This window comes from Salvelinus alpinus, chromosome 37 (assembly GCF_045679555.1).
Source record: "Salvelinus alpinus chromosome 37, SLU_Salpinus.1, whole genome shotgun sequence".
NCBI classification, from domain to species: Eukaryota; Metazoa; Chordata; class Actinopteri; order Salmoniformes; family Salmonidae; genus Salvelinus; species Salvelinus alpinus.
Genome location: NC_092122.1, coordinates 11,990,672 through 12,002,965, shown reverse-complemented (window position 1 = coordinate 12,002,965; position 12,294 = coordinate 11,990,672). Strand labels below are relative to the sequence as shown.

The window sequence follows — 12,294 nt, the reverse complement described above, 5'->3', positions numbered from 1 at the left end:
GGCTATTTGAAGAATCTCCAATATAAAATATATTTTGATTTGTTCAACACTTTTTGGTTACTACATGATTCCATATGTTATTTGTGATGGCCACTCCAATACCTTGACTTTGTTGTCCTTAAGCCATTTTGCCACAACTTTGGAAGTATGCTTAGGGTCATTGTCCATTTGGAAGACCCATTTGCGACCAGGGTTTAACATCCTGACTGATGTCTTGAGATGTTGCTTCAATATATATCCACATAATTTCCTTTCCTCATGATGCAATCTATTTTGTGAAGTGCACTAGTCCCTCCTGCAGCAAAGCACCCCCACAACATGATGCTGCCACCCCCGTGCTTCATGGTTGGGATGGTGTTCTTCGGCTTGCAAGCATCCCCCTTTTTCCTCCAAACCTAACGATGGTCATTATGGCCAAACAGTTCTATTTTTGTTTCATCAGACCAGAGGACATTTCTCCAAAAGGTACGATCTTTGTCCCCATGTGCAGTTGCAAACCGTAGTCTGGCTTTTTTATGGCGGTTTTGGAGCAGTGGCTTCTTCCTTGCTAAGTGGCCTTTCAGGTTATGTCGATATAGGACTCGTTTTACTGTGGATATAGATACATTTGTACCGGTTTCCTCCAGCATCTTCACAAGGTCCTTTGCTGTTGTTCTAGGATTGATTTGCACTTTTCGCACCAAAATACGTTCATCTCTAGGAGACAGAACGCGTCTCCTTCCTGAGCGGTATGACGGCTGCGTGGTCCCATGGTGTTTATACTTGTGTACTATTGTTTGTACAGATCAACGTGGTACCTTCAGGCGTTTAGAAATTGCTCCCAAGGATGAGCCAGACTTGTGGAGGTCTATAATTTTTTTTCTGAGGTCTTGGCTGATTTCTTTTGTTTTTCCCATGATGTCAAGCAAAGAGGCACTGCGTTTGAAGGTAGGCCTTGAAATACAGCTACAGGTACACCTCCAATTGACTCAAATTATGTCAATTAGCCTATCAGAAGCTTCTAAAGCCTTGACATAATTTTCTGGAATTTTCCAAGCTGTTTACAAGGCACTGTCAACAGTGAATGTAAACTTCTGACCCACTGGAATTGTGAAACAGTGACATCTAAGTGAAATAATCTGCCTGTAAACAATTGTTGGAAAAATGACTTCATGTCATGCATGAAGTAAATGTCCTAACCGACTTGCCATAACTATAGTTTGTTAACAAGAAATTTGTGGAGTGGTTGAAAAACGAGTTTTAATGACTTCAACTGTATGTGTACACTACCATTCAAAAGTTTGGGGTCACTTAGAAATGTCCTTGTTGTCCATGAAAACATACATGAAATGAGTTGAAAAATGAATAGGAAATATAGTCAAGATGTTTACAAGGATATAAAAAATAATAATTTTTATTTAAATAATAATTGTCCTTCAAACTTTGCTTTCGTCAAAGAATCCTCCATTTGCAGCAATTACAGCCGTACAGACCTTTTGGCATTCTAGTTGTCAATTTGTTGAGGTAATCTGAAGAGATTTTCACTTCCTGAAGCACCTCCCACAAATTGGATTGGCTTGATTGGCACTTCTTACGTACCATACGGTCAAGCTGCTCCCACAACAGCTCAATAGGGTTGAGATCAGTGACTGTGCTGGCCACTCCATTATAGACAGAACACCAGCTGACTGCTTCTTCCCTAAATAGTTCTTGCATAGTTTGTAGCTGTGCTTTGGATCATTGTTCTGTTGTAGGAGGAAATTGGCTCCAATTAAGCGCTGTCCCCAGGGTATGGCATGGCAAAATGGAGTGCTAGCCTTCCTTCAAGATCCCTTTTACCATGTACAAACCACTAAAGCACCCCCAGACCATCACATTGCCTCCACCATAATTGACAGATGGCGTCAAGCACTCCTCCAGCATCTTCATTTTTTCTGTGTCTCACGAATGTTATTCTTTGTGATCCGAACACCTCAAACAAAGATTTGTCTGTCCTTAACACTTTTTTCCAATCTTCATCTGTCCAGCGTCTGTCCTCTAGCTCAGTTGTGCACCGGTGCCTCCCACTCTTTCTATTCTGGTTAGAACCCGTTTGCGCTGGTCTGTGAAGGGAGTAGTACACAGCGTTGTACGAGATCTTCAGTTTCTTGGCAATTTCTCGCATGGAATAGCCTTCATTTCTCAAAACAAGGATCGACTGAGGAGTTTCAGAAGAAAGTTATTTGTTTCTGGCCATTTTGAGCCTGTACTCGAACCCACAAGTGCTGATGCTCCAGATACTTAAATGACAGTTTTTTTTATTGCTTCTTTAAATCAGCACAACAGTTTTCAGCTGTGCTAACATAATTGCAAGAGGGTTTTCTAATGATCAATTAGCCTTTTTTAAATTATAAACTTGGATTAGCTAACACAACGCACCATTGGAACACAGGAATGATGGTTGCTGATAATGGATCTCTGTACGCCTATGTAGATATTCCATTAAAAATCATCCGTTTCCAGGTACAATAGTCATTTTCAACATTAACCATGTCTACACTGTATTTATGAATAACTTGATGTTATTTTAATGGACAAAAAATGTGCTTTTCTTTCAAAAACAAGGACATTTCTAAGTGACCCAAAACTTTTGAACAGTAACGTGTGCGATATCTCTCTTCAGCTCTGGAAAAAATTAAGAGACCACTGCAAAATGATCTGTTTCTCTGGTTTTACTATTTGCTCTAAATGACAATATTTTTATTTGGAATTTGGGAGAAATGTTGTCAGTAGTTTATAGAATAAAACAAAATTTCATTTTACCCAAACGCATACCTATAAATAGTAAAACCAGAGAAACTGATCATTTTGCAGTGGTCTCTTAATTTTTTCCAGAGCTGTGTATATATTTGTGTGTACACACGCATCCAAGTTAAACACCAATGGTATTCACTAAATTGATGGTTTATATTTAGGATTATTTTACAGCTTTTGTCATTCAATAGTTAAAAAAAAAAAATCATCTTATTCATTATTTCATGTTTTACATGTGATAAGGCCACACAGAGGGCCAGATGATTACAGACACCTGTGATAATCTGAAGTACCCAAAATGGCCAGTAGATGTCTTGTGATAAATTACATCCTTGAAAGATACCAAAATTATGGTAGTTTGCTGGGAAGCTTAGAATGTTTCCAGTAATGTACCCTCCCTTTGCAACCCTACACACACACACACACACACACACACACACACACACACACACACACACACACAGTCTGAATGCTAACTTGAGCAAATCGCAACATTGCACTCCGTTTAGTCGCTATCAACTGATGCTTTTGGTCAGCAGCTGTGTGCGTGTAGCCTAATCTGTGTCTTTTGCCCGTCAAGCTTTTTCCCGTCTTCATCTACCCTAAAGAATCTAATATAATCTGTGGTTTCAGATGCAATAGATGGCTGTAGGAGGAGATGCCGCCTCTTCTATTAAAGTGACATGTGACAGACTTTTCAGTGCAGCTCATTAAAAGGCACAGGGCAGCAGAGAGAAAGAGATGCTTGTTGTCCTGATAAACAGATTGTCTAAGATCTCTGGCTGGGCAGAGCTGGACGGGCGTGATGATGGCAGAGTATTAATAGGACCTCTCTGTGTGCCTCTCGCATCTGTGTCATCCTGCAAAAACGAAAGATGGGGAGGGAGGCAAAAGTAGAGAGATGGAGGGAGAAACCGAAAGATGCAGAATGAGCAAGCGAGAGCGAAAGAACAGAATGTATTTTGGCAGGAAGGAAGTAGCAAGCCCAAACAGTGCTCTTGTAATCATTCTCTGTTTATCGCTGCCGCAGCTGCTCTGTGTTTTGCTCCGGTACCACAGAAACATCTCCCTGTTCACTTCCATTTCAGAACTGTGCTTTTAATGAGCTCCATATCTATCTCAAATGGCACCCTATTCCCTATATTGTGTACTACTTTTGACCAGGGCACGTAGCGTCTGGTCAAAAGTAGTGCACTACACATGTGTTAAAGTGCTATTTGGGACGTAGGCTGTGTCTGAAGGGCAGAGCACAGTCTCTAGTGGCTCTGTCCTTCTGGTGTTTTCTTCTTGCTCTTCAAATACACTTCTTTGTTTTGTTGATTCTCTAAAACAATCTGTACTCTCTACTCAAGTTACACAGGCTGGTTGACCTAGGGGCCTGTTGTTTTGTTTATGCAGAAGTTAATGCCTTGGTTAATGTCTTGGAACAGGACATCGACACATAATTCATGTCGTGTGTTTGGCAAACTGTCTATGAAGCTTGTTTGAGAAATGGCCCTAATTTTCCTTGAAAGCATATGGTGGGTTCCATAAAAATGTATTAGTTCAAGTTGGTAGTACTAAGTGATAAAAAATAAATAAAAAAAACTTCCTCCCAGCACCACACAGCATCTTTGTTTTGACACTGTTCCTCAACTTACCATCATAGATTTTATACACTATGAAGTCATTGCGAAAGCTTATACCTGCTTCTTACGTACAACTACTGAAATACATGTTGTGACTAATAAGCAGCCGATGACCAGAAAGCGGCGGTACTTGGCCTATATGTGTTCCATATTCCGCTATACGTATGAATAGTAGCATACTGTATACACTGACGTGTCATGACTACAAACACATGTGCAATCAGGGGATTGCTTTAGACAAGCATTGTACGCAAATCTGGGTAAAACGACATGCATATGGATAGTTGCATACTGTTTTACACTGGCCGCAAACACATCCTGTTTGTCAGTAATGCAAATCCGTAGAAAAACAAACATACATTTGCGTTGTGTCCTGTTTGTTTCCAGCGAGTCTCGTTGCTATGTACGTTGCTATGTGAGCAGCCTTTTGCTTTTGTAGTCTATCCCATTTCTCAAGTCTTTTAATCTTGGCCTCAATGGAAACAATGTGCGATAGCGTTAAATAACCATAGAGCCCAGAATTCTGTGACCAGGAAAAATGCAGAATCCCTGCTATTATCTCTGTGTTATCTCAATGTAGCCTGCTATTCTCTCTGTTATAAGCACCAGTCTGTTTTAAACCTCTCTCTGATGTGTGTTTGTCCCTCAGTGCCGATGACGGGCTTCACCCAGAGGGCCACCATAGACCCAGAGCTGAATGAGATCCACGTCCTGTCTGGCCTCAGCAAGGACAAGGACAAACGAGAGGAGAACGTCCGTAACTCCTTCTGGATCTACGACATCGCACGCAACAACTGGTACGAAACACACGCACACACAGTCTTGTATAACTAACCATGTGGGGGGGACACAATTCAGTCCCATTCAACATATTTTCCCTAACCCTTAAACTAATCCTAGCTCCTAAACCTAATTCTAACCTTAACCCTAGAAATAGCATTTGACCTTGTGGGGACAAAAAAAAAGTTTGTTTACTATTCTTTTGGAGACACTTGTGGTCCCCACAAGTATAGTTGCACACGTCCACGCACCGGCAAACGCACACAATAAGACACTTTGATACAATCATCAACCAGTAGCATCATATTTCAAAGGCTTTCCTGGCCTGAAAGGGAGTTTCATAATCTCTCTGCCCTTCAAAAGAGAACTTAATGTTTTTTTTTAGAGGGTGTGTTTCAGAGAGTGTGTGTGTTGTACTTCTGCACCTTCATGGAGAAAGTCTTTGTTCTGGCCTAGCTAATTTGGTCAGTTGAAACGGTGCTTGTGAGAGAACAGGCTGTCAGTGCTGCCTGCCGCTGGTTCCGGTACACTGCTTTCTCCAGTCGTTCTTTTTACTGAGTGTCCAGTAAATGAAGTCAATGTTACACCTCAAGCTGTGTGTGTGTGTGTTTCTCTGTAGGAGGCTGTCTAGAAGTGTGTTCCAGTATTTTCTTCGGGGTGTGTGGGTGTGTTTCCTTTGTGAGGTATAGAAACACAATAGGTGTTCCTCTTCAGGGTTAAGGCTATGTGCGTACTAACTTGTTGTACTGTGTATGTGTGTGCGCACCCCCGCGTGCTGCAGGTCGTGTGTGTATAAGAATGACCAGGCGGTGAAGGAGAATCCCAGTAAGGCTCTGCAGGAGGAGGAGCCCTGTCCACGCTTCGCACACCAGCTGGTCTATGACGAAATGCACAAGGTCACACACACGCGCGCACACACACAAAAAAATAATTTGACCTTTATTTAACCAGGTTAGTCTGGTTGAGAACATTTATTTTTCAAGAGAGACTTGAACCAAGACAGCAGCATCAGCACATCAGTTTCAGACAGCCACATGACATCAACCAGACTAAGATACATCAATATAACAAGCAGCATGTCAGTGAAGAACATGGACACACACACACACACTTCTACAAATGCTAAATGCTATAAGCATAAGGGCACAAAAGTCTATTAAATACTGTTTCGGGATATCATTATGATCTGAGACCAGCTGCAGTTTTGAGGGTATTGATGGATGTCTAATATATCCAGTGTTATGTGTTGTGTCCAGGTGCACTACCTGTTTGGAGGAAACCCAGGGAAGTCGTGCTCTCCTAAGATGCGTCTGGATGACTTCTGGTCCCTCAAGCTGTGTCGCCCCTCCAAGGAGTACCTGCTCCGACACTGCAGATACCTAATCAGGAAGTACAGGTACAGAAGCAGAGAATGGACTATACCCCTGGAACTGAACCGTAACCTCTCTGTACCATATAGCAAAACGGTGGATACAAATGTATAGGAGCTATGACTTCACAATTTGAGTTTCGGGTTCTGCTTTGACACTGATTCCACCTAGTGGCCATGTCTTGCCATTGTAGGGAAGGGTTATCTCCTCATTCATTTTGCAGTCTTTGCAGTGATCTTTTCACCTTGTGTGGTAGAGATTCTGTAGGTTAGGCTAAAGGATTTCCTCAAGCTCTCTGTGGGTATACCTGAAGATCTGTCGTGTGTGTGTGTTTTTAGGTTTGAGGAAAAGGCCCAGTCAGAGCCTCTGAATGCTCTGAAGTACCTGCAGAACGACCTCTCTCTGACTGTGGACCACACCAACCCTGACGAGACCAAAGAGGTGAGGGACGGGAGGGAGGGTTGACTGATGGGGAGATGGGTTCTTGCACATTGTGCAGTGTTATTTATTCAACTGTGCTTTTAGATCAAGTAAACTAGAGGTCGACCGATTTATGATTTTTCAACGCCGATACCGATTATTGGAGGACCAATAAAAGCCGATACTGATTAATAGGACAAAATATTATTTTTTAAATACATTTTAATTATATATATATATATATATAGTAATGATGACAATTACAACAATACTGAATGAACACTTTTATTTTAACTTAATATAATGCATAAATAAAATCAATTTAATCTCAAATAAATAATGAAACATGTTCAATTTGGTTTAAATAATGCAAAAACAAAGTGTTGGAGAAGAAAGTGCAATATGTGACATGTAAAAAAGCTAACGTTTAAGTTCCTTGCTCAGAACATGAGAACATGAGTCTTCGATATTCCCAGTTAAGAAGTTTTAGGTTGTAGTTATTATAGGACTATTTCTCTCTATACCATTTGTATTTCATAGACCTTTGACTAGTGGATGTTCTTATAGGCACTATAGTATTGCCAGCCTAATCTCGGGAGTTGATATGCTTGAAGTCAGAAACAGCGCTGTGCTTCAAGCATTGCGAAAAGCTGCTGGGAAACGGAGGAAAGTGCGGTTTGAAGGAATACATTTGTGCATTTGTGTGGCCTGCTGGAGGTCATTTTGCAGGGCTCTGGTAGTGCTCCTCCTTGCACAAAGGCGGAGGTAGCGGTCCTGCTGCTGGGTTGTTGCCCTCCTACGGCCTCCTCCACGTCTCCTGATGTACTGGCCTGTCTCCTGGTAGCGCCTCCATGCTCTGGACACTACGCTGACAGACACAGCAAACCTTCTTGCCACAGCTCGCATTGATGTGCCATCCTGGATGAGCTGCACTACCTGAGCCACTTGTGTGGGTTGTAGACTCCGTCTCATGCTACCACTAGAGTGAGAGCACCGCCAGCATTCAAAAGTGACCAAAACATCAGCCAGGAAGCATAGGAACTGAGAAGTGGTCTGTGGTCACCACCTGCAGAATCACTCCTTTATTGGGGGTGTCTTGCTAAATGCCTATAATTTCCACCTTTTGTCTATTCCATTTGCACAACAGCATGTGAAATTTATTGTCAATCAGTGTTGCTTCCTAAGTGGACAGTTTGATTTCACAGAAGTGTGATTGACATGGAGTTACATTGTGTTGTTTAAGTGTTCCCTTTATTTTTTTGAGCAGTGTATAATAAACACACAGATATACGAGCCTTTGGTCATTAATATGGTAAAATCTGGAAACTATAATTTCAAAAACAAAACGTTTATTCTTCCAGTGAAATACGGAACCGTTCCATATTTTATCGAATGGGTGGCAACCCTAAGTCTCTAAATATTGCTGTTACATTGCACAACTTTCAATGTTCTGTCATAATTCAATGTCATGGCAAATTAATTACGGTATTTGTTAGGAAGAAATGGTTTACACAGTTTGCAACGAGCCAGGCGGCCCAAACTGCTGCATATACCCTGACTCTGCTTACACTGAACGCAAGAGAAGTGACACAGTTTCAGGCACCGCATTGATTATATGCAACGCAAGACAAGCTAGTTAAACTAGTAATATCATCAACCATGTGCAGTTAACTAGTGATTATGCTAAGATTAATAGTTTTTTCTAAGATACGTTTAGTGCTAGCAGGCAACTTACCTTGGCTCCTTGCTGCCTGCACTCGTGTAACAGGTGGTCAGCCTGCCACGCAGTCCCCTCGTGGATTGCAATATAATCGGCCGTAATCGGCGTCCAAAAATGCCATTGTTATGAAAACTTGAAATCGGCCCTAATTAATCGGTCGACCTCTAAAGTGGTTTGATAATGTAAGATTCCAAGCCTGTGTTTTGATGTTCATTGTTTTTTATATTATTACCAGGAATAATGGAAGTTTATTTGTGGGCAGTGTTGCGTTAGTGTTCAGTGACTTAGATGTTGTTTCCGATGTGACTATTCAGTTCCAGCTCCTGCCCTCGGCTCTCTTCAAGTCCAGCTCTGACTTCATCCCTCTAGGTAAGAGCCTGCTGCGTTATCTGCATACTTCACTGGACACACAGTAGATGAAAACCAATGAACGGAAGGATTATTCTCGCCCGCTTTCCCCCCCTTCAGCCCTTCTTTCTGACGTACTTTCATTTTGATCCTCCCACATGACCTTCTGAGCGTGTATGTGACCTTTATGAGCTCATATGACTTCCTGTGGAGATTGAGCAATTGAAGTGGGTCTTTTCTTCCCACCACTCTCTCTCCCTTCACCTTCTCTCTTGTCCCTCTTTCCCTCTCTTTATTCCTTTCCATCTCTCTTCCCCTCTCCCTCTCCATTCTTCCCTTCTCTTTCACACTCTTCCTCCCTCACTCATCTCTCCCCCTCTTCTGACCTCTCTCGCCCTCTCCCTCCTTCTCTCAGGTTTCTCAGACGTGGACCAGACATATGCCCAGCGCACGCAGCTCTTCGACATGCTCGTCAACTTCTTCCCGGACAGCATGACCCCGCCCAAGGGTAACCTCGTTGACCTCATCACACTCTAGCCCCGCCCCACAACCCTATTTACCACCACCATACGCCAATAAGACTCTGATTGGCCGGCCCAAAGCCAAACTTCATATTTTTCTACACTTGACCCTTCCAAATTCAGTGGTGCTCTGCTCGTGGACTGCACTTGTTGACCCCCTCTTTAGGACGTTGGTTCTTCAACAACTAAAACGGAAAATGAGGGTCAGGCCACTTGTGATTTAAAGGGGTTGATACTGAATATCACTGTGTGAAAAAGAAAAAAAACACCCCCCCCCCCCCCCAGACCTGATAGTGTTTGTTTAATAAACTGATTTAACAGGGCAAAAATTACCCAGAACTGCCAAACATATCATCTGTGTTAACTGATTTGATTTGTGAGGTTTACATTAGACTTTTACATGCTGCGTTTCAGTTTACTTGGCATTAGTAGCCTGTTAGGTCAAGGAGGAGTCTCTTATTTTCCACTCGGTCTTGCATCCGTCTCTCTCTGACACACTCACTCACACAAACCTGCTTGTGACAGTAGTTGTTACTTAATGACACCCTGTCAGTGCGTTGTACGTTGAATATACCTTCAACCAAGTTCATGCTTTTGTTTGCTTGCTCTGCCTGTATTATTGGTGGCCATATTATGTACCCCATATTTATAATTATGTCTGCCGTGCTGTTTCACACTGTGTCAAAATTGTTAATTGTGTTATATAGAAACAATAGAATAATGATCCTAAGAGACTATTTATATGTCAAATGAAGTTAAGTCAATTAAATCCTCTATCAATGTAAAATTATGGGTTTGGGGGGAAAACGTTGTCAAAAGCCTGGGATTCTGGTAATGGCTACTGTAGCTTTAGTGTGATGCAACCATGGATCTGTCACTGAGGCATGGTGGGAAATGTAGTCCAAGTATGAATGTTATTTTTTTTTTAGCTCACTCCCCATCTTGTAAGAGAACTGCAACATGATGGTTCTGCTGTATCAGGGAGTTTTAATGTACAAACACACATTTGTACGCATATGATCTCATTGGCTGGGATGTATCTTCCTTTGACGATGGGAGTCATTTTATGGGTAAAGGAAGAATGAATGATTGCTTTCATTGAGGGAGAGCCCAGTCTCCCCCTTCAGCGATGGCCTGATTACTGGGTTCTCTGTTTCTCATGCAAACAGTGATGACAGGACATTCTTCATTTCTGACCTAAAGAAATACAGAACACTAGATTTCATTCTTACTCCGAATAAGGCGATAGGAGCATTCACAAGTGATCTCTAAACACCAAGTTATCAAATGGTATCTGTCTTGTGGCTCCAGCCAAAGTTTTGATGTACAGGAAATGTTTTTGATTGGTTCATAATCATTATGCTGGAACTGAGGATGCCCTTTGATATAGCTTGTGTGTGTTTGTCTCGGATCGCCAGGGTATTTTGTCTAGTTCACCTGTGTAACATAATACAAACATATGCCTCATATTGTTCTTCCATTCATCTCAGTAGCAGAGATGATTGAAGTGATCCCCTTTCCCCTCCTTCTCAAGAATAGTAGCAGCCTAGTCTTCCATTACATATTGTGTATGTATTGTCTATATATTTAGCATTTTTCTGAGACAGCTGTACAGTATGCAGAGTACACTCTAGGCAAAAGCCTATGGAGTCTGTGAAATATCCATCCCCTTTGTTTTGAGATCAATCAACTCCACTATCAGATAACCAGAGATGGAGGGACTATTCACATTCAAGGAGACACACACTTAGTGCTTGACTCCTGTCAAGGGTGGTAGAGACAAACATTAGACATGCTTTTTCTTGTTAGATCCTTAATAAATCCTTGATCAAAATCCTAATCAAATTGGCAGATTGTACACTATGTCCCAATAGATTCATTACATCTGGTTCCTTCATACAAGCATATACATGAAGACATCTGATCTTATTGTTAGAAGATGAGTGATCAGATCAGATTTCTCTGTTCGTTTGCACGCATGTCCTCAGTAATCAGTATTAGCTTAATTTGAATCACAATCATTGCTGTTTGCTGCTTGTGTGCAGGGTGCACACCCCTGTATGCTTACAGTATGTGAGCTTGAAACTTGTGTGTGTGCTTGTTTGTGTCTGTTTGCTAATGGATGTCTTCTGCTGCCACCATATTAAGCTTAGTAAATATTAGCTCTCTGACCTGAGATCCAGAGAGAAAGGAGTGTCATACTTACCATTGTAGATTTGTAATAAAACTCGTTATTTAGGAAGTACTCATTATTTATGGTCATTATCACAGAATAGAAGACTTTTGCGATGATTGCATTCGTTTCTTTTTTTGTGTCAGAAATAAAAGATATGCTTAAGAAAACATGAAAGAAGCACCTTTGCAGAAAATATATATATCACAATGCCAAATACTTTTTATTTTTGGGAGGGGAAGGAAATTATAATTTTCAGATAAATGGAATGTTATTTTCTTCATCTGCCCCCTCTTCTCCCCAACTGGGACTGAGGAGTATGTGGAGGTACTCTAGGGTGCGTGAATGAGCACTACTCTGTGGATAACGTGAATGTGTAGAAGAGCCTATTGTAGAATTGAATTGTATGTAATGTACATAACGAATAAAGATTGTATTTTGTTCAGGTTTTCATAAATAACTGACTCTGGTTTTTGATTTGTAACCAGTTGGGATGCAGCTATACATTTTGTATGTTGATTTTGATTGTTTCATCCATTTACCATTGGTGAAAAGTTACAAC

The 12,294-nt window shown here is 41.4% G+C and overlaps 1 protein-coding gene across 2 annotated transcripts in view; it reads left to right on the top strand.

Moving 5' to 3' along the window:
* LOC139566060 (muskelin) overlaps positions 1-12,192 on the top strand; it is a 35,886-nt gene extending 23,694 nt beyond the window's left edge. For both annotated transcript variants that reach the window (XM_071386919.1, XM_071386918.1), the window contains exons 13-18: positions 5,050-5,197; positions 5,962-6,076; positions 6,437-6,576; positions 6,889-6,991; positions 9,005-9,059; positions 9,454-12,192. In XM_071386919.1, the coding sequence (XP_071243020.1) occupies positions 5,050-5,197; positions 5,962-6,076; positions 6,437-6,576; positions 6,889-6,991; positions 9,005-9,059; positions 9,454-9,575 (683 nt within the window). In that variant the 3' untranslated portion in view covers positions 9,576-12,192. The remainder of the gene's footprint in view (positions 1-5,049; positions 5,198-5,961; positions 6,077-6,436; positions 6,577-6,888; positions 6,992-9,004; positions 9,060-9,453) is intronic.
* Positions 12,193-12,294: the final 102 nt, after the last annotated feature.